At 35.1% G+C, this 22,619-nt stretch overlaps 1 protein-coding gene across 3 annotated transcripts in view; it reads left to right on the plus strand.

The window, feature by feature from the left end:
• LOC127852337 (oxygen-dependent coproporphyrinogen-III oxidase-like) overlaps window positions 1-22,619 on the plus strand; it is a 63,847-nt gene that overhangs the window by 34,254 nt on the left and 6,974 nt on the right. The window contains exons 1-8 of one of the 3 annotated variants that reach the window (XM_052386278.1): window positions 1,008-1,035; window positions 1,382-1,537; window positions 15,857-15,980; window positions 16,582-16,729; window positions 17,624-17,674; window positions 18,118-18,192; window positions 20,780-20,898; window positions 22,033-22,099. In XM_052386278.1, coding sequence (XP_052242238.1) covers window positions 15,880-15,980; window positions 16,582-16,729; window positions 17,624-17,674; window positions 18,118-18,192; window positions 20,780-20,898; window positions 22,033-22,099 — 561 coding nt within the window. In that variant the 5' untranslated portion in view covers window positions 1,008-1,035; window positions 1,382-1,537; window positions 15,857-15,879. Of the gene's footprint in view, window positions 1-987; window positions 1,538-15,856; window positions 15,981-16,581; window positions 16,730-17,623; window positions 17,675-18,117; window positions 18,193-20,779; window positions 20,899-22,032; window positions 22,100-22,619 lie in introns of those variants that run through there. The other 2 variants (XM_052386277.1, XM_052386279.1) reach the window with 2 other exon arrangements.

Consider the following 22,619-nt stretch of genomic DNA (forward strand, 5'->3'; position numbering starts at 1 on the left):
TTGGCTGGTGGTCACAATACCGGACAGTTTCGGTTATCCTCCGTGTACTCCGGCTTCCCTCATACAACACAAGACAACCCCAAAACGAGAAATATTTCAGTAACAACTAAATAGCCGGAAATCGGATATATAGTTCAAAATAATTACAAACTTCGATCGTCTGGTAAATTAAAAAGATATGAGTTCTGGGACACAATCATAGTCTACACATAATGCAGCCTAAGACACGGAAGGACAACATAAGCTTCCAAATAGACGCACATGTGTGCCCTTGTTGTAACAATGCTGGCGTAAGCGTGCGCTTGCTATTAGTTGTTTACTGTAATCAAAATAGGAAACCATTGTTATGTTTAAGGTCAGTAAATTTCCGATAACATCGTCCCTGACGTACGTAGCACGTTAAGATAAACTAATTTTACATAAAGACACGTCAGTACGGTGGCACTAAGGTGACATCACCGCTCAAAAAAAAAGTCGGGAAAACACAAGTTATGTTTTTCCGTCGCCAAAAAAAAAAATTAACTCGGGGAAACACAAAATAAGTCTGTTTTCAGGAGTTATTTTTTTTTTGGCGACGGGAAAACAAAAGTTCTGTTTTCACGTCTTTTTTTGGAGCGGAAAACACAAGTTCTGTTTTCCCGTCTCTTTTTTTTGAGACTTGAAAACACAATCGCTATATTGTGCGCACAAGATAATCGGTCAATCACGCGTTTCGTTGAATTTGTAAATACTAGTCTGGATACCCGCACTAGTTATCGTTACGCTTAAAAAGTTGAACATTATGTGTGAACAAACGGAAAACTCATCCTCTACAGGGGAGTGCTCCCATGCCAAAGGGAGGAAATCCACGACAAAACAAGACATAAGGTAGTCGTGAAGACTCAGCGATGACATGTAAATAAACTCTTACATACACACACACAAACTAACTCTCTAACGCCTTTCGTTTTCATTAGCCGACAACGCCCAATATTGTCGTGAATTGTTGTAAAATATGGCTGCGCCCATTTGACACTCGTGAACTCGAAGTTGATTGTCTGACATAGCTTTTGTTTTGTTTAAGTTAAACTTATAGCATTTTCCAGTACCCTACAGATACATATGCATTAAGTTTAAAATGCACATTTATTGATTCATATTTTGAGATTTCATTAAAGTTCATTCGGTGTTCTATTCAGTTAGAACACTCGTGAACTCGAAGTTGATTGTCTGACATAGCTTTTGTTTTGTTTAAGTTAAACTTATAGCATTTTCCAGTACCCTACAGATACATATGCATTAAGTTTAAAATGCACATTTATTGATTCATATTTTGAGATTTCATTAAAGTTCATTCGGTGTTCTATTCAGTTAGCCTACGTGTTGATTGTCCCATTTGTAGCCTTGATGGTCTAAAAAAATATAGTTCTAGATTTTAACCCTTGATTAAATTTTGACGACGTCGATCGACGTTCTCACGTAATGTACATGCGGTTGATGTGACAAATGCAACAATCCTGATAAAACATCACAGATTGGTAAAATTCAGCTTTTAAAGGTAAGCACCAAAAAGCCACTGATTGTTTCATAAACCTAGTTCTGGCTACCTGTACCCAAAGACCCAGATTACCTGTAATCTAGGTCTTTGCTGTACCATAACTTAAATGTCGCTTTTTATGATTTTTGACTGGCGCGACTTTAAAGGTAAGTGCGAGAGTAATGAGGCCATAACAGTATACTCAATTAGGAATTAATTGAGGTTGCTCCCAGCTCGAAACAAATAAATTCACAGCAACAGTGTTTTAATATATTCATGCCTAAAGCTGGGTTTCCACTGATGATCAGATCAACTCAATCAAGCCCGATCAAGCGGTCGGGTACTGGTCTGGTTCGATCGGCATGAGTGATCGGGGTAGGTCGGCATTGGTCTGGCTTCCTACCCGATATATTTTGACATGTCAAAAAATATCGAGTAGAGGTCGAGTAGGAAATGGATCGAGAAGCGCTCGGGAAGTGGTCATGTATTAGTCGAGTAGAAGATCGAGTTGATCGTGAAGCAATCGTGTGGCAATCGGATTGACATCTTTTACACGATCTGTACCCAATCCGCTCGATCTCTACCCGAGTTATTTTAGATCGCAACATGATCCACTCGAGCTCTATTCGATTTGATGTACAGATTTTCTAGACTGCTACCCGACGGCTACTCGACCGTACATGATCACTTCCCGATTGCTATTCGACCATACACGAGCTCTGTACCCGATCCGCTCGACCTCTACCCGAGTTATTTTAGATCGCTTTGTACGAGTGTAGTACGACCATCCCGATCTGGTCGTGTGAAGATCCAGTGGCGATTGAGCTGAGGTCCACTTGGTCAAGCTGAGATCATATAGGGATCGCGTACATGTATAGGTCGAGATGATTGAGCGGAAATCGGTAAGATGGTTGAGTGGACGTCGTGAATGAGTTGACTGTTGTGTGGGGGTCATGTGTTATCGACAAGAGGTTAAGAAGAAGTCGTGTATACCCTTTTTAGTCGAGCTTGGTTCGGAAATTTGGATGATCGAGTTGATCGGATCGGCAGTGGGAACCCACCTTAAAGGTCATAGCCATGTTAAAGGGACCTTTTCACAGATTTGCACATGTATTGAAGTTTGTCATTAAATACTTTTTATTGTTAAATATAAACATTGGAATTTAAAATCTCCATTAAAAAATAAGAATATATTAAAGAAAGAAAAAAAAGTAACGCTAAACTGGGCTGGAACCACTGACCCCTGAAGTAAAAGTCTACCGCTTAGACCACTCAACCATCTGTGCTCATACAGTGAGTGATGTATTTTATACTTTATATAATCAATCCTCTTAGTGTCACAAAATATAATGACAACAACAGAACTCTCCAAATTATTTAATCGTTTCGCGTTTCCAACGCTTTATAATTTTCAGGTTTTTAAATTGTCAAATGATGCATATAATGGGTATTTTAGAGCATGGTCAGGAATCTCACTAGGGTTTTAAAAGTCCTTGGACTCCTAACTTAGAAAAAGTCCAAAGGAGAAAAAAGAAGTCCCATTTTAGCACACATTTTCAGCAAAAAATCCATTTAAATAAAGAATGAATATAAAATTAGAATGCCGACAAAACCCCTCCCGGATAAAAACCCTCCTGTCAGTTTTATAGGGACCTGACGAAAACCCTCCCATGAATAAACGGGGAGTGACAAAAACCCTTCCATGAAAAAAACGGGAGGACAAAAAACCTCCCATGAAAAAAACGGGACCGGACAAAAACCCTCCCGTGAAATCATAGCCACGAATTCAACTATCAACGATTATTTATGAATTTTTAATCCGAAATCGGTCATTTCGGACATTTGTATTTTGTTGTCGGTTATCCGAGATATTTATTTTTATGTCCCCCACTATAGTAGGGGACATATTGTTTTTGCCCTGTCTGTTGGTCTGTTGGTTGGTTGGTTGGTCTGTTGGTTGGTTTGCGCCAACTTTAACATTTTGCAATAACTTTTGCTATTTTGAAGATAGCAACTTCATATTTGGCATGCATGTGTATCTCATGAAGCTGCACATTTTGAGTGGTGAAAGGTCACGGTCAAGGTCATCCTTCAAGGTCAGAGGTCAAATATATGTGGCCAAAATCGCTCATTTTATGAATACTTTTGCAATATTGAAGATAGCAACTTGATATTTGGCATGCATGTGTATCTCATGGAGCTGCACATTTTGAGTGGTGAAAGGTCAAGGTCATTCTTCAAGGTCAGAGGTCAAATATATGTGGCCCAAATCGCTTATTTTATGAATACTTTTGCAATATTGAAGATAGCAACTTGATATTTGGCATGCATGTGTATCTCATGGTGCTGCACATTTTGAGTGGTGAAAGGTCAAGGTCATTCTTCAAGGTCAGAGGTCAAATATATGTGGCCCAAATCGCTTATTTTATGAATACTTTTGCAATATTGAAGATAGCAACTTGATATTTGGCATGCATGTGTATCTCATGGAGCTGCACATTTTGAGTGGTGAAAGGTCAAGGTCATCCTTCAAGGTCAAATATATGGGTCAAAATTGCTCATGTAATGTCACTTCTGCAATATTGAAGCTAGCAATTTTATATTTGAAATGCGTGTGTATCTCAAGGAGCTGCACATTTTGAGTGGTGAAGGGTCAAGGTCATCCTTCAAGGTCAAACGTCATATAGGGGGACATTGTGTTTCACAAACACATCTTGTTTGTAATAGTGACTTCACTTCAGTAGGTAACATTACACTATATATTGACTAATTAAAATATTTCTGAATTGAAATGTTGTTATTTTACACCCATTTGACGTCAATTATATATGTTTGAACTAAGATTTGTATTATTATTTACTATGATAAGGACTACGATATTCATGATTACTTAGTATGAATAACAAGTAGGGTGTTTATATAAAATATATAAAATATCAAATTGTGCGCTGGCCAGTGCATTAAGAACATCAAAGTCGTGTTTCTTTTTTAGTCATCATCGCAAAAATAACAGAGGCGGACACAGGCTTCCCAAGACATTCTTTATTTCGTTCTATAACAAGTATTATGAAGTCTAGACAGTATAATGTTACATACATTGACAAATAAGCATAATCAATTGATAAACAAAAACCATATTTACCTTTTTATATGTTGCAGATTCACAGTATGATATTTTGAACAAATGTTGTCAGCATTGAGTGATTTTTTCGGATTAATGAATGCAACATTGTGTGAAGCAAATACATTTGTCGGCGTTTAATTGCTTTTAATTGATTCTGTGATAAAACTACTTAAAAAAATAAAAGTAGTTGCAGATTCACAGTTTGCTATTTTGAGTAAACATTTGTCGGTGTTTAATTGCTTTCACGGGAGGGTTTTTGTCCGCAGTTGCAGATTCACAGTTTGCTTTTTTGATACATATTATTGTATGCCATTAACTAGTTAATTGTTATGATTAGCTGATTAGTCCGCCTAAATAACCGAATCATTGACATATTTGACAATACAGTATGCTTTATATATTGTCTGCAAAAATGCAATTGAAAACGTTACAGTCAATGCTAAATTAAATAAGTAATTAAGACAAATTAGTTACATGCTAACGAATTGTTAGTTGTTAACAGAATTTAAATTTCATTTTCGCAAAGTTTTCAGAAACTTCCCGGAAAGCACGTTTTTTGCATGAATGAGCGTATGACGCGATTAAATGTTGAACTGTATCGTATTGCATTCAATCTAAATTTAAATTCACTTGTCTATAAATGGCCTCATTTTATGTTTTAATCGTTGTTGTTATTATTGGATTATTGAATATATATGCACATTAGAATGCGGTATGTTTACAGTTAATGGATACACATTTTCTTTCAATTTCACACCCCTGAAAACACAATACACAATACACACAATGGGTAATTTTATCGGATTAATGAATGCAACACTAAGTGTTTCTTTTACGAGATTGTTTTTGTCCGGTACCGTTTTTTCATGGGAGGGTTTTTGTCCTCCCCCGTCTTTTTCATGGGAGGGTTTTTGTCCGCCCATGTTTATTCATGGGAGGGTTTTCGTCCGCCCCCTATGAAAATGACGGGAGGGTTTTTATCTGGGAGGGGTTTTGTCCATATTCCATAAAATTATAATATAAGTGTTGGTTTCATTTATATTAAAACCCAAATAAAGAATGTTCTTTAGGAATCCCACTCATTATGTTTGCTTTATTGTTTCTTAAATTAAAATTATGTAGAACAAAATGAAACAAACAACTCTTTTAAGACAAGTGTGCATAAAAGTGCTTAATATATTGACATACACACCCCACTTATATACATAAACAAAGCATTATCATTACCTTGCAATCACATTTCCATTTGAAACAACAATAAAACCAGTTAAGTACAAAACGGGTGTGATTTTTCCTCCTTTCAGCTGATTTCCTCCCTTTCAATTTCAAACTTATTTCACAATTGTTTGTAACTTTGCTGAATCTATATAAATATGAAGAGTTTAACTAAATCCTGTACGGGGGGTAGGGGGGGGGGGGTAGGACAATTTCCTCCCCTTAAATGGTTCTTTAATCAACAACAACAACATTTATTAGCTATTAAGCATTACAATTGCTTCTAAGCCAAATGCAAAAATACACAAGTGTGGTGACATGGATGATAATAATTATAAAATTAAGTAATTGTAGAAGTTAACAAAAATTTGACTGATTCATTACATTTTATATATTCCTTAAAGTTTAACATCGATAATAACAGTTTTTTATAAAAATTAAGAAATAAAGAATTATAAAGATTTGACAGATTTATAACATATTATATTTCCATTTAAAATTGATAACGACAATTGCAAATAAAAATAATGAGATAAAGAATGCACTGTTTTAGATCTACTCTGAGATAAATAATATACTGATGAAGATGAATAAATTTGTATCTAAATTGTTCCTTAAACAATTTGCATTGTATATATATTTCGAAAGATTAATTATTTCTTTTTTATTTTGTGTTCTCATTAACATATCAAACTTATTTAATGTTGGCCATGCTTGATAATATGACTTTAAATATGTTTTTCTGATATCTTTGTATATTGGGCATGTTAATAAATGATATTCGCTTTCTACGACATTAAGATTACAAAATTTACATTTTCTGTTATCCCGAGCAATGTTGTGGTATCGACTCGTTCCATTTCTAATCTGTGTGATGATAGGCGAAATTGAGTTAGTGCTTTTTTTTTTTTTTCGTTGTAATTATGTCAAGATATTGTTCTGTATAAAACATATTCTTGAAGCGACAATATGTATTTAGTCGTGACGAATTATTGATTTCACTGTACCAGTGCTGTTTGTAATGATCAAATAAACGTTGTTTAATTAGATTGTAAGTGTATGTCTGTTCAGATTTTTCTGTCAGGGTTTCTTGTTCAGTCCAAACAAAACTTAAACCTAGCTGCTCTAGTATTGATTTGATTTGATAAGCACAATTTCTTTTGTTGTACGTTATGTTTTGATTTGCTTCATTAAACAGTTATGTATATGCTATTTTTATAAGGCTATCATTTGTACATGATATTATTTTAAACCAATATTTAAAGATGTGTAATTTACTTATCACAGATAAGGGGTATCGTCCTTATTCACCATACAGTGCTGATAAATTTGTTGATTTCTTGACACATAAAATTTTTCTTAAAAACTTTGTATGAATAATCTCTAATTCTTTTCCAGAATCTTGTCCCCAGAATTCAGCAGAATAGTGAAGAACCGAGGTCACTAATTTATCAAAAAGATTTAATTTTTCTTTAGTTGGGAACTCATATTGGTTTACAACAGATAAAAGTCGATGAAGCGCTCTATAATTACCGTGTTCTGCTCTTGATTTTATCGTTTTATACCAGTTTCCATTTTTAGCTCATCTATTTTTTGAAAAAAAATTATGAGCTATTGTCATCACCTTGGCGTCGGCGTCGGCGTTGGCGTTGGCGTTGGCGTTGGCGTCGGCGTCCGGTTAAGTTTTGCGTTTAGGTCCACTTTTCTCAGAAAGTATCAATGCTATTGCATTCAAACTTGGTACACTTACTTACTATCATGAGGGGACTAGGCAGGCAAAGTTAGATAACTCTGGCGTGCATTTTGACAGAATTATGTGCCCTTTTTATACTTAAAAAATTGAAAATTTTGGTTAAGTTTTGCGTTTAGTTCCACTTTTCTCAGTAAGTATCAATGCTATTGCATTCAAACTTGGTACACTTACTTACTATCATGAGGGGACTGGGCAGGCAAAGTTAGATAACTCTGGCATGCATTTTGACAGAATTATGTGCCCTTTTTATACTTAGAAAATTGACAATTTTGGTTAAGTTTTGTGTTTAGGTCCATTTTATTCCTTAAGCATCAAAGCTATTGCTTTCATACTTGCAACACTTACTAACTATCATAAGGGGACTGTGCAGGCAAAGTAATGTAACTCTGACTGGCATTTTGACAGAATTATGTGCCCTTTTTATACTTAGAAAATTGAAAATTTTATTAAGTTTTGTGTTTAGGTCCACTTTATTCCTACAGTATCAAAGCTATTGCTTTCATACTTGCAAGATTTATGAACTATCATAAGGGGACGGTGCAGGCAAAGTTATGTAACTCTGACTGGCATTTGGACGGAATTATGGGCCCTTTATACTTAGAAAATTGAAAATTTGGTTAAGATTTATGTTTTGGTCACTTTACCCCTAAAGTATCATAGATATTGCTTTCATACTTGGAACACTCACAAACTATCATAAGGGTACAGTAAAAGGACAAGTTGCATAACTCTGGTTGTCATTGTTACGGAATTATGGCCCTTTTTTGACTTAGTAACTTTTAATATATGGTTAAATTTTGTGTTTCGATCCACTCGAAGTATCAAGGCTATTGCTTTCAAACTTCAAATACTTACATGCTATCATGAGGTTACTGTACCTGGCAACTTGAATTTTACTTTGACCTTTGAATGACCTTGACTCTCAAGGTCAAATTATTAAATTTTGCTAAAATTGCCATAACTTCTTTATTTATGATTAGATTTGATTGATACTTTGATGAAACTACTCTTACCTGACATACCACAATAGACTTCACCCAAACCATCCCCCGTGCCCTCCCCCCCCCTCCCCCCCTCCCCCCCCCCCAAATTTTTTTTTTTTTTTTTTTTTTGTATAAGATCATCTCACAAATGACCACCACACCCTCACACTATACCCCCACCCCACCCCCCCACCCCCCCCCCCAAATTTTTTTTTTGATTTTTTTTTTTTTTTTTTTTTTTTTAAGATCATCTCACAAATTATCACCACACCCTCACACTATACCCCCCCCCCCCCGATTTTTTTATTATTTTTTTTTTTTTTCGCTTTTTTGGAAGATAATGTAATAAATGTCCACAACCCCACACTATACACCCCTCTTCACTCCACTCCTCCCTCCTTTGTGATTGAAAATGAGAGTCCCTTCACCTTTAAAAAGAAAATAGATGAGCGGTCTGCACCCGCAAGGCGGTGCTCTTGTTTAAATAAGGTTACACCTAAGTATTTGAATGATGTGACGATTTCTAATGTTTCATCATATAGGGTAAAGTTAAAATTTGTTTGTCGGTTATTTTTTTCAAAAATGACAACTTTTGTTTTGCTTATATTGATTTTCAGTTTATATCTATTACAATAATTTTAAATGTCATTTAGCATTAGTTGGGCTGATTTGGGTGAAGTCGAAAATAGGACTTGATCATCGGCATTAGACAATAAAAAGAATTTTATATCGTTGATCGAAATGATTCCTTCAATATTAGAATTAATATTTTCGATAATGACGAACATCATGAATAGAATGCTTGAGCACGGGTCACCTTGTTTAACACCAGAGTATGAATTGATGTATTCGGATATGTTATTGTTTAGCCTGAGGGCTGACTTGACTGATGAATACATGGCTTTGAGTGCAGAAACCATTTTAGAGCTTATGTGTGCGTTAATTAGCTTTTGCCATAATAATGAACGATTTATACTGTCATAACATTTAGCATAATCAATAAAAATGCAATATAATTTTTGACCAGAGTTTAAGACTTTATTAATTATACTGTTCAATATAAAGATACAGTCGACTGTGCTCTTTAACCAAATTGGAAGTCAGATGTAATTTTATTTTCATCACACCATTTGGTCAGTCTGTTTAAAAGAATCTGAGAATATATCTTTGATAAGATATTATTTAATTTTGTTCCGCAATAATTTTTTGCATCGCTCGGGTCTCCGCCTTTAAATATTTGTGTGATGTAACCTTTTCCCCAGCTCTCAGGATATTGTGCAGTATCAAAAATGTTGTTGAAAATAGTTGTGAGGTACGGTTTAATAGAATTATATGCTGTTTTAATTATTTCAGCTGAAATATTATCGGGTCCACTAGATTTGCCATTATTTTGTTTGAACACTGCCTGATATATTTCCGACTCTGAAATTGGTGAATCCAGATGGTCATTTTCGGTTTGTGGTCTATTTAAATTCTTTGCATTTATTTCATTATCTATATTATCACATGGAACGTTTCCAAATTAAGTCATTAAAATGATTAAACATTTCGTTCATGTGCGCTTGATCTTTAATTTTATTATAAGGTTTATAGCATTTTTTAAGTGTTTTCCAAAACGTTTTGAGTTGTGTTTTTGCAATGTTATATAACCGCGTGCTTTCATTCATCTTATGTCTTTATTTTGCTTTTCTTCGAATAGCGTTATATTTTGTTCTGTAATGTACAAATTGTTGTCTGTTTGAGTTGGACTTTTTCTTATTAAAGTTATTTTTTGCGTTATGGAAGTTGCATTTTGCAGTTCTACAATTATTATCAAACCATTCTGGCGCTTTTTGTTGTGATTTTTTATTGTTATTAATTGTAAATACTTTTCCAAATATCTGCACGCTATTTTCGTGTAAATATTGAGTTAGAATTGTAATTTGATTATTGACATTGATTTCAATAAAAATTGGATTTAATACCGATATATTTTCTTCAATCAATAAATTAAATTTGTCATTATCAAATATTATTTTTACTTCTTGTTGTTTTGTTTCAGTTTTATTGTTTTGTATGTTAATATTTGTTTCTGTTAGAAAACTAAAATAAAGCCCAGCATGATCAGAAAATTCGGTCCAATCGAGTAATTCAAATTCATGAATGACATTCCGAGTGTAGGCGTAGTGGTGTATAAGTAAATAATCAGTCACGCTATAGACCACGTGGTGAGGTGAAAGTGTAATTACCCGCTTTATCTCCAGGCATTCGACCGTTAGCTATTATATGGTTGGTTGATTTGCACATGGAAATTAATGCTCGGCCTTGACTGTCAGTCATGTGATCTTTATTCATTTGCTTCGGAATGTGTCCAAAATTTAGTTGATATAAATTGGTATTAACGTTGTTATAATCATCTAATGTTTATTGTATTCTAATACATCAGATAATAAGCCAGTTCTTGAATTTAAATCTCTTAATCAAACCCATGCAAAAGTCTTTGACAATCTTAATCACAACATGAGTGATAACATCAATTAAACCTATGCCTAAAACAAATGCCAGCTGTGAATGGTGTCACAAACAAGGTCAAATGTCAAATTAAGGCAATAGGCAGGTTACTCTTTCACTTAATAATTACTTTGTCCAGTATGGATTGATTTTTCAATAATCTTCACTTAAAGGATCAGCATGATGAGACAGAGTGTAATGGGCAAGAACCAGGTCCCTAGGTCTAATGTCTAGGTAACGATTCAAGGTCAAAGGTCAAAAATTCAGGAAATGAATGGATTTTCAGCATGATCAGACGTAATCTTGCGCTTTAGAACCAGCTACCTTGGTCCAAGGTCTAGATAACTAAGATCAAAGGTCAATTTGTCTGGATCATGATTTTTTCCTTTCTAGCATGGCTGGATTCTCAAATAACTTAAAATAACTAATTAGTTATCAGCATGATGAGATGGAGTGTTTGCACAAAACTAGATTCTTAGGCCAAAGGCTACAATTCAAAATCTAAATTCAAGTTGTGGAAATTTGTGCTTTCAGATTTTGTTAGAAGCATAACTTTTTTCAGCAAGTATGGATTTTCAAATTACTTGGCATAAAACTGATGAGATGGAGTGTTGCCCGCAAGATCCAGGTCCCAAGGTTAATGTCATAATTCTTGATAATTCAAGATCAAAGTTTTTGTAAATTTATTTTCATCTGCACGTATTATATTGATATATTTTTATGCCCCCCTTCGAAGAAGAGGGGGTATATTTCTTTGCTCATGTCGGTTGGTCGGTCTGTCCGTCCACCAGGTGGTTGTCATATCTGTCATATTGTCAAATACTCCTGTCCATAACCATTGGGCCTAGGGCTACCAAATTTTGTATGTAGTGACATCTTATAGTTTTCTACTAAGTTTGTTCAAATTATGCCCCTGGGGCCAAATTTATCCCTTGAAGACTTCCATTAAAAAGTTGTTCAAGAAAATTTGATTTTTCAAAAAACATGGCCACAGAAGTGTCGTTGAACTTTGCATGTTTATGCGTTTTTGCTATTTATCCATTATGGGAAAATCAAAAATCAAAATACACTTGGAATAACTTTTTAATTATTAGAGATAAATGCATACATGTCGAGCGTGAAAGGTAGACCAACATGTTAACTATCCATAAATGTTAACCCTTTACCAAACGACACATTTTGGACTGCCCCAAATTGAAAGAGATTGCAGACGAGAAATAATATTGTAAAGGACTATTTATAAATTGGCTGGGTGGGGTAGAAATCATTGTGATAAAAGGAAAAATTGCTCATCATGAGCAATTTCTCCTTTTTGAAACCGGAAGTCCTGTTTTCAAAACGAAAACAAACTCTTCAGAAGAAGTTAGTTATTGGAAGGTCGAGAATGGCATTTGGTAATTAATCATCCCATATCTACAAAGAAATTAAATTTATAAGCTTTTTTTGCCGTTAATCAAACCATTCTGGCGCTTTTTGTTGTGATTTTTTATTGTTATTAATTGTAAATACTTTTCCAAATATCTGCACGCTATTTTTGTGTAAATATTGAGTTAGAATTGTAATTTGATTATTGACATTGATTTCAATAAAAATTGGATTTAATACAGATATATTTTCTTCAATCAATAAATTAAATTTGTCATTATCAAATATTATTTTTACTTCTTGTTGTTTTGTTTCAGTTTTATTGTTTTGTATGTTAATATTTGTTTCTGTTAGAAAACTAAAATAAAGCCCAGCATGATCAGAAAATTCGGTCCAATCGAGTAATTCAAATTCATGAATGACATTCCGAGTGTAGGCGTAGTGGTGTATAAGTAAATAATCAGTCACGCTATAGACCACGTGGTGAGGTGAAAGTGTAATTACCCGCTTTATCTCCAGGCATTCGACCGTTAGCTATTATATGGTTGGTTGATTTGCACATGGAAATTAATGCTCGGCCTTGACTGTCAGTCATGTGATCTTTATTCATTTGCTTCGGAATGTGTCCAAAATTTAGTTGATATAAATTGGTATTAACGTTGTTATAATCATCTAATGTTTATTGTATTCTAATACATCAGATAATAAGCCAGTTCTTGAATTTAAATCTCTTAATCAAACCCATGCAAAAGTCTTTGACAATCTTAATCACAACATGAGTGATAACATCAATTAAACCTATGCCTAAAACAAATGCCAGCTGTGAATGGTGTCACAAACAAGGTCAAATGTCAAATTAAGGCAATAGGCAGGTTACTCTTTCACTTAATAATTACTTTGTCCAGTATGGATTGATTTTTCAATAATCTTCACTTAAAGGATCAGCATGATGAGACAGAGTGTAATGGGCAAGAACCAGGTCCCTAGGTCTAATGTCTAGGTAACGATTCAAGGTCAAAGGTCAAAAATTCAGGAAATGAATGGATTTTCAGCATGATCAGACATAATCTTGCGCTTTAGAACCAGCTACCTTGGTCCAAGGTCTAGATAACTAAGATCAAAGGTCAATTTGTCTGGATCATGATTTTTTCCTTTCTAGCATGGCTGGATTCTCAAATAACTTAAAATAACTAATTAGTTATCAGCATGATGAGATGGAGTGTTTGCACAAAACTAGATTCTTAGGCCAAAGGCTACAATTCAAAATCTAAATTCAAGTTGTGGAAATTTGTGCTTTCAGATTTTGTTAGAAGCATAACTTTTTTCAGCAAGTATGGATTTTCAAATTACTTGGCATAAAACTGATGAGACGGAGTGTTGCCCGCAAGATCCAGGTCCCAAGGTTAATGTCATAATTCTTGATAATTCAAGATCAAAGTTTTTGTAAATTTATTTTCATCTGCACGTATTATATTGATATATTTTTATGCCCCCCTTCGAAGAAGAGGGGGTATATTGCTTTGCTCATGTCGGTCGGTCGGTCGGTCTGTCCGTCCACCAGGTGGTTGTCATACGATAACTCAAGAACGCTTGGGCCTAGGATCATGAAACTTCATAGGTACATTGATCATGACTCGCAGATGACCCCTATTGATTTTGAGGTCACTAGGTCAAAGGTCAAGGTCACGGTGACTCGAAATAGTAAAGTGGTTTTTTGAATGATAATTCAAGAATGCATACGCGGCCAACAGGGCACACTCTGAACAATATTACTGAAGCAACTGGTCTGTAATCCTAAATCTATAATTATCAGTCCAATGAAACATCATCCTTTTAGTAAAATACAGTGGATCAGTAAAAATATTATCAGAATATGAGATTTTTTTGTATATTTTGTATATTAAATATTATGTTAATGTTTAATTTTGTTGATTAATATAAATATAAGCAGGACAGGGGAGGTAATACACTACAGGGGAAACAAATGCAATAAGTTTAAATTTATTGTTACAGATTTGCCTCCCTTGTAATATATTTAAATTTTATCAAATGTAAGGCTAACTGCATTTTTGTAATGCATACTACTACTACTACTACTACTACTACTACTACTTCTGCTGCTACTGCTGCTGCTGCTGCTGCTGCTGCTGCTGCTGCTGCTGCTACTACTACTACTACTACTACTACTACTACTACTACTACTACTACTACTACTACTACTACTTCTACTGCTACTACTACTACTACTACTACTACTACTACTACTCTACTACTACTACTACTACTACTACTACTACTACTACTACTACTACTACTACTACTACTACTACTACTTCTACTACTGCTCTACTACTACTACTACTACTACTACTACTACTACTACTACTACTACTACTATTTCTTCTGCTACCACCACCACCACCTACTACTACTACTACTATACTACTACTACTACTACTACTACTACTACTACTACTACTACTACTTCTACTACTTCTACTACTTCTACTACTACTCTACTACTACTACTACTACTACTACTTCTACTACTACTACTACTACTACTACTACTACTACTACTACTACTACTATTTCTTCCACCACCACCACCACCACCACCACCACCCACAGTGACAAAAAACGTATTCACACAATGGCTGCTACTACAACTTATAGCCCATATAGGGGGGCATGCATGTTTTACAAACAGCCCTTGTTCCAAAAGTGATCGTCCGAAAGGGAAGGAGTGTTGCGTGCCAAAAACCAGGTCAAGGTCACAATTTTATGTCAAATGTCACATTTTGGAAATTTGTACTTTTCACTTTGTCCAGTGCAAATGTTTGTTCAGCATGGATAGATTTTTTCCAAATAAATTGGACAAAATGATGAGACAGAGTGGCATGTGGTAGATCTGGGTCCCTATGCCTCGGTCTAAGGTCAAAGTTGCAATTCAATGTCAAAGTGTTTTTTTCAGTTTTCTATTTACTTAAAAAATGATCTGCATGATGATTAGCGTTTTAAATGAAAATTAGGCAAAGACACAATTCAAGGTCAACATTAGGATAATAGTAATTTTCTCTTTTTATTTGGCATAAATGTATCCAACTTGGAAAAGTCACAAATCAAGGTCAAACCATAGTATTGAGCAGATGAAGGCATTTTAATAACTTTGCAGTAGTTACAGGCATACTGAGGGGTGGATACTTTAACCAGGTCCTGGTGTTGTAGTTCAATCTCACAACTTAGGTCTACAGAAAAATAAAGGAATTCTGTTTAGAAATTGTCAGATTTTTAAGTGATTTTTTTAAGGAGACAAGGGCAAGCTTGTTAAAAATATTTTTTGTAGCACTGCTATCTGACTGGTCTTTGAAATAATAGAATTTGTATTTTTTTGTTTTATCTAATTACAGAAGTTTGACTGATTTAGTGAGCTATGCTGGCCCACATTAGAAGAACTTTTGCCAATGCAAGAGTTGTAAGGCATCTCTCTACATTTGTACGTTCAGAGTTTGGAAAGAAAGCCAAACCATGGAGGTAACAGTGTGTTTAAATTATATTGACAAAAAAGTGTTTATTTAACAGTTAAAAATGCAAATCAATTAAGCCTAAGCTCAACTGTTTGTCCTAATTAATAAATATGCAAATAATGAGGAGGCAATGCTTTGCAGGCAGTAATTAGCCATGTAAAAAGTCATGTCTACAATTCAGGGTCCAAGGTTAGACAATCATTAAAAAAATCCATTAACTCTTGGTCAGGAGCATCACTTTGTCCACCATGAATTGGTTTTGAAACCGTGTAGCTTGCCAAAAGTCACAAGCAGCTGGGATCTTATGTAACATGCAAGTACCAGTTCCCAAAGTTCAAAGTCACAATTCAAGGTTAAAGATAAATATAAGTTGTCAACCCCTAACACTTTCTCCAGACTGTAATGTTGGTCCATCTTGGATGGACTTTCAAATAACTTGGCCGATTAGACAGGCATTGTTTGACCTGAGGTCACATTTCAAGGTCAATGGTCCAAACATAGTTGTTTGCATAACAGGTGATTGCAATTTAATTGATAAAGATTGTTGATTGGTCATTGAAGGTTTACAATTGAAAAATTAGCAATTTAACAAATGTCTGCCCTTGTAGATGGGTGATGACAGGCGTGGCAGGCACATCTCTGACCATGGTGGCATTGTATAGTGGTATGAGACCCAGGGGTGTGCTGGCAGCAACTTTACTGGACAACAAGGACTGGATGTCTTCCCCCATCACTGACCCTAAAGAAATGGAGAAGGTATATTTATAAAAAATGAGCCTTTTGAGAAAACAGGGCGAAATGCGTGTGGGTAATGTGTCATCCCAGATTAGCCTGTGAGGTCCACACAGGCTAATCAGGAACAACACTTTCCAGTTTGATGGTATTTTTCTTTAAAGGATGTCTCTTCCAAATGAAAATCCATTCTAGACAGGACTGCACAGGCTAGTTGAGGATGACACTTAACTCATATGCATAAACTGTGCTTTAAGCTGCTGGGAAAAAGCAGACATACACTGCTGACACCATTTGTTCTCACTTTCATGAACTATTTACTAATAAGATGCAAACTGAAGAATTCCATGCAATCTTTGCTATGCAATAAAGTGAAATGACCTATGCCATTAAAAATTCTGTTACTTTACACAAACATGTGTGCATTGATTTTTCTTATTTTATGTTTCATGGAAATTAAGGTAAAAGATCAAAAAAGGATGGGTATATAGTCTGATATTGATGGCCAAATATCTACAGCTGAATTTCACATTAACCTCCAGTGCACTGGGGTGTAAGTCTTCCATTTACACTTGGCGCAGTATGCAGCCAAAGCACATTTTGCTTATTTCCTTCACAGGTAACCATTTATAAACCAGAGTGGAGAGGAGAAATCATTGGATTAATGTTATACTTAAAAAAATCCCGTGGACAGATAGGGTTTCGAACCAGGTAACTTCCGATCCCTGGACCTGCAGCATCCTACCATTAGACCACTGTCCTCATTATGCCTATGAACACAGTGAAGATACCATGACATTTTGTAGCACTAGTTCTCTAAGTTTTTTAACTGTCAGTGATCCAATTTGAAATTAAAATAGGAAAGGACTGTTTTGTCCATTGTGCTTTGATGTAATAAAGCTATTCTCCATCTTTCAGAATCCGGACCTTATGAGAATCAAAATGGAGATGATGATAATGGATATTCAGGTGAGGACATGTTGGAAATTTAAAGGGGCATATCTGTTGTCCAATGATAAATGCTTCAATCATCACTTAAATCCTGCATATCTGTACTGCTGAGAGTGCATTATTTGACAACAAACTATTATAGTAACTTAGTATCTTTACTCGCATGTAATCTTGTAAGGTGCATAAAGATGCTTTTTGCATAGGATATAATATCTAAGCAATTTCAATCTGGAGCTGATATGGGATTCTATAGTTCTGCAAAAAGTCTACTATGATAAAAAAAATCTGATCTCTTACTGCTGGCTAACCACTTACATGTGTTGATGGGTTAAGTTTACCCACCAAATGTATTCGTTTGTTAAATAACAACTTTATTTTCTTGAAATACTTAAATTGTATTTCTTCAAAAATTGTAATTTGCTCATGATTATAAGGAAAACATTTTCGCCTTTGTATTTTAGCGTGTGTTCTGCAGGGCTCTTGAAGCAGAGGAAGATGGGAAGAAATTTCAGGTGGATAAATGGTCCCGAAAAGAGGTGGGTGCCAGAAATTATATAGGTAGCGTCAAAATACATGTATTTAATGCATGGATTGTGGTATGTTTGGGGAATTGGGAGTTATTAACTCTTCCATTAGGACCTCGGCAACGAACAAAATGAATATTTTTCTGAAGAAAACAACAAACAATAGTTTCAGACAATATGATTACAAATATGAAGAAAATGAAAATCTAATTAAAAAAGTAAATTTGTCTGAATGCTAATATGCAATATCTTTATAAAAAACATTTCATGGTCATGCAATAAGTAAAGTAAATGTTTAAGAATATATGCATCATTATGAAGTTCTGATCATTTTTATTACTCAAAACACACTAGTAATAGAAACTCCAGACATTTCTAAGATAGTAAAAAGATTGTCCAATAAAGTTTAACATACATACATGTAATATCCATTTTTAGCTCCACTGGCAAGAGGCCAGCAGGGCTTATGTCATGGTCATGTGTCCGTCGTGCGTGCGTTAACATTTTCTTTAAACATCTTCTCCTAAACTACAAGTCCAATTCTGATAAAACTTCTCACACATGTTCCTGGGGTGAACCTCTATCAAATTTGTTCAAGTTATGCCCCTGGGGTCTAATTTGACCCCGCCCGGGGGTCAATAAAGTGAACATTTGCTTATATAAAGCCTATTTTGTGCAAACTTTAAAAATCTATCTGTCCATAACCATAGGACCTAGTGCTACCACATTTGGTAGGTAGTGACATTTAATAGTTCTCTACTTAGTTTGTTCAAATTATGCCCCTGGGGTCAAATTTGAACCCGCCCCTGGGGTCACAAAAATGAACATACACTTAAATAAGGCCTATTTTGTGCAAACTTTAAAAAAAATCTTGTCCATAACTGTATGGCATAGGGCTACCAAATTTGTTATGTAATGACATCTAATAGTCCTCTACCAAGTTTGTTCAAATTAAGCCACTGGGATCAAATTTGACCGTTCCCCAGGGGTCACAAAATTGAACAAATGCTTATATTGGGCCTATTTTGTGCAATCTTTAAAAATCTTTTTGTCCATAACCATTGGGCCTATTTCTACCAAATTTGGTATGTATTAAAATCTTAAAGTTCTCTACCAAGTTTTCTATTATGCCCCTGGGGTCAAATTTGATCCTGCCCCGGGGTCACAAAAATGAACATAATTATGCTTAAAGAAGGCCAATTTTGCAAACTTTAAAAATCTTCTTGTTCATAATTATAGAGCCTAGGGCGACTAAATTTGGTATGTAGTTACATCTTATAGTCCTCTACCAAATTTTTTCAAATTATTCCCCTGGGCTCAAATTTGACCCTGCCCCGGGGGTCACAAAACTGAACATATGCTTATATAAAGCCTCTTTTGTGCAAACTTTAAAAATCCTCCTGTCCATAACCATTGGGCCTAGGGCTACCAAATTTTGTATGTAGTGACATCTTATAGTTTTCTACTAAGTTTGTTCAAATTATGCCCCTGGGGCCAAATTTATCCCTTGAAGACTTCCATTAAAAAGTTGTTCAAGAAAATTTGATTTTTCAAAAAACATGGCCACAGAAGTGTCGTTGAACTTTGCATGTTTATGCGTTTTTGCTATTTATCCATTATGGGAAAATCAAAAATCAAAATACACTTGGAATAACTTTTTAATTATTAGAGATAAATGCATACATGTCGAGCGTGAAAGGTAGACCAACATGTTAACTATCCATAAATGTTAACCCTTTACCAAACGACACATTTTGGACTGCCCCAAATTGAAAGAGATTGCAGACGAGAAATAATATTGTAAAGGGCTATTTATAAATTGGCTGGGTGGGGTAGAAATCATTGTGATAAAAGGAAAAATTGCTCATCATGAGCAATTTCTCCTTTTTGAAACCGGAAGTCCTGTTTTCAAAACGAAAACAAACTCTTCAGAAGAAGTTAGTTATTGGAAGGTCGAGAATGGCATTTGGTAATTAATCATCCCATATCTACAAAGAAATTAAATTTATAAGCTTTTTTTGCCGTTAATATGATAACCCATCAGTTCAAAAGCACGATCGAAAACATTTCTGCATATGACTTTGTTTACTTAATGAGTTCCAAGGTCACAACAACAACAACAACAAACCTACATGCATGCATGGGAATCAAGTCTTTTTGCGTCCGTTTGTAGACATTATCTTTACTTTTTGAAGCATGGGAGATGTTTATCAATAAAAAATCTATTGATACATGTAAGCAGATGCACAACTATTTATTTTATTTTTTGGAAATCCATGTAGCATCTAAAAATATGTGAAATAGAAAGAACCACAATATCTTTTGGAGAGATAAATGTACCTACTTATAAGCAAAGGACCTGTGCGACAATTCCCGGGCATTTTAGTCTGTTTACCGGTAGTTAACACTGTAGTAACGTTTTCCATATATAAAAATGTTCACCCCTTCCAACTTTAAGCGCCCAGTGGGACGAGGGATAGAAAGAGAAAGTCACATGCTTGAGTACTTTTCAATCCATGCGCATTGCACACTTTTTTCGCATAAAAAAAAAACAGTGGAGCGATACAGGGCCATCATGGCCCTCTTGTTTATTTTTAAGGGAGGTGGAGGTATTACCTGCGTGTTACAAGATGGTCGCGTGTTTGAAAAAGCTGGTGTCAACATCTCTGTTGTCACTGGCAACCTGCCCCAACAGGCTGTTCAACAGATGAAGTCAAGGTCAGTGAAACAGATTTCTTGGACGATTGCAATAAAGATGGATATTATACTGGGATTATATTTGAAAACGTCCAATATTGAATGGCACCTATTTGGGGTCAGCCCATACATTAGAGGTGGGCTCCTAGATTTTCGCACAAAACTCATTAATGTTTAACAAGTATCAAGAGAACAATGGTGGATAGTTTTTGTAACTTTTATGTAACTATTTCAAACATTTATAGACACAATAAATTGCAAAGAATATGTCAGATGCATGTATTAATAGATATTGTGTCTTACTTGCAATCAGGAGATTTCAATTTTGATACCAACTTGAGGATCTTGCATCAAGATCTTTAAGTCGACAATTACTACCACTTTCGAAGCAATCGAGCCAAAAATGGAAAGTAAAAGAAACTCAATGCTTTGAAGTTTTTCATCCATACATTTTGCATTTCTTCATATTTGCTTTTAGTATTCAGGGCCTTAATAAGACGCATATGTTTTAAATAAAATTGTTTCGCATCAATGTTTTTAACCACATTGGCGAATGTAGGTGGGCGGGCGGGCGGAACGAGCTTGTCCGGGCCATTACTATGTCGTTCATTGTGAGATTTTAAATCATTTGGCACATTTGTTCACCATCATTGGATGGTGTGTCGCGAAAAAATTACATCGATATCTCCAAAGTCAAGGTCACACTTTGAGTTCAAAGTTAAAAAATGGCCATAAATGATCTTGTCCGGGCCATAGCTACATCATTCTTTGTGAGATTTTAAAATTGCTCGGTACATTTGTTCACAATCATTGGACGGTGTGTCATGCGAAAGAATTGCGTTGATATCTCCAAGGTCAAGGTTGCCATGACTAAAATTAGATTGAATTTGACACAAGGGGGGTAACTAGGAACAATCAGTAACAATGCACATTTTGAATTGTCACCCTTTATCAGACTTTTTTTTCAAATTGAAAGCCTGGTTTTTGTGACAATTTTGTCCCTTGTTTGTTGTGTTGCATCAATGTTTTTTCCTGTTTTGCGTCAAGGAATTTGTTGTTATGCCTCAAAGATTTGTTCCATTTCACATCAAGGATTTTAACTATCTTGCATCAATTATTTTCCACATTTCTCATAAATTATTTTTCTTTTTTCAGGGGAAAGACACTTTCAGGGAAAAATTTGCCCTTCTTTGCCACAGGAATCAGTAGTGTTATTCACCCTGTAGGTATTGGCTTCATTTATATTCAGATAAATGTTGATACAAATGTATCTTTTATTTCAATAAATATTTTGTTGACGGCCATTTTCTCCAACAGTTGTTGATTGATACACTCCCTTTTATTATCCTCAATATTCCTTAAGAGCTTTTTAACGCATTCATTTGTGTTATGAACATTTTTATGTCCCCCACTATAGTAGTGGGGGACATCTTGTTTTTGCCCTGTCTGTTGGTCTGTCTGTTTGCGCCAACTTTAACATTTTGCAATAACTTTTGCTATATTGAAGATAGCAACTTCATATTTGGCATGCATGTGTATCTCATGAAGCTACACATTTTGAGTGGTGAAAGGTCAAGGTCAGGGTCATCCTTCAAGGTCAGAGGTCAAATATATGTGGCCCAAATCGCTTATTTTATAAATACTTTTGCAAGATTGAAGATAGCAACTTGATATTTGGCATGCATGTGCATCTCATGGAGCTGCACATTTTTAGTGGTGAAAGGTCAAGGTCATCCTTCAAG

This window comes from Dreissena polymorpha, chromosome 12 (genome assembly GCF_020536995.1).
Source record: "Dreissena polymorpha isolate Duluth1 chromosome 12, UMN_Dpol_1.0, whole genome shotgun sequence".
Classification (NCBI taxonomy): Eukaryota; Metazoa; Mollusca; class Bivalvia; order Myida; family Dreissenidae; genus Dreissena; species Dreissena polymorpha.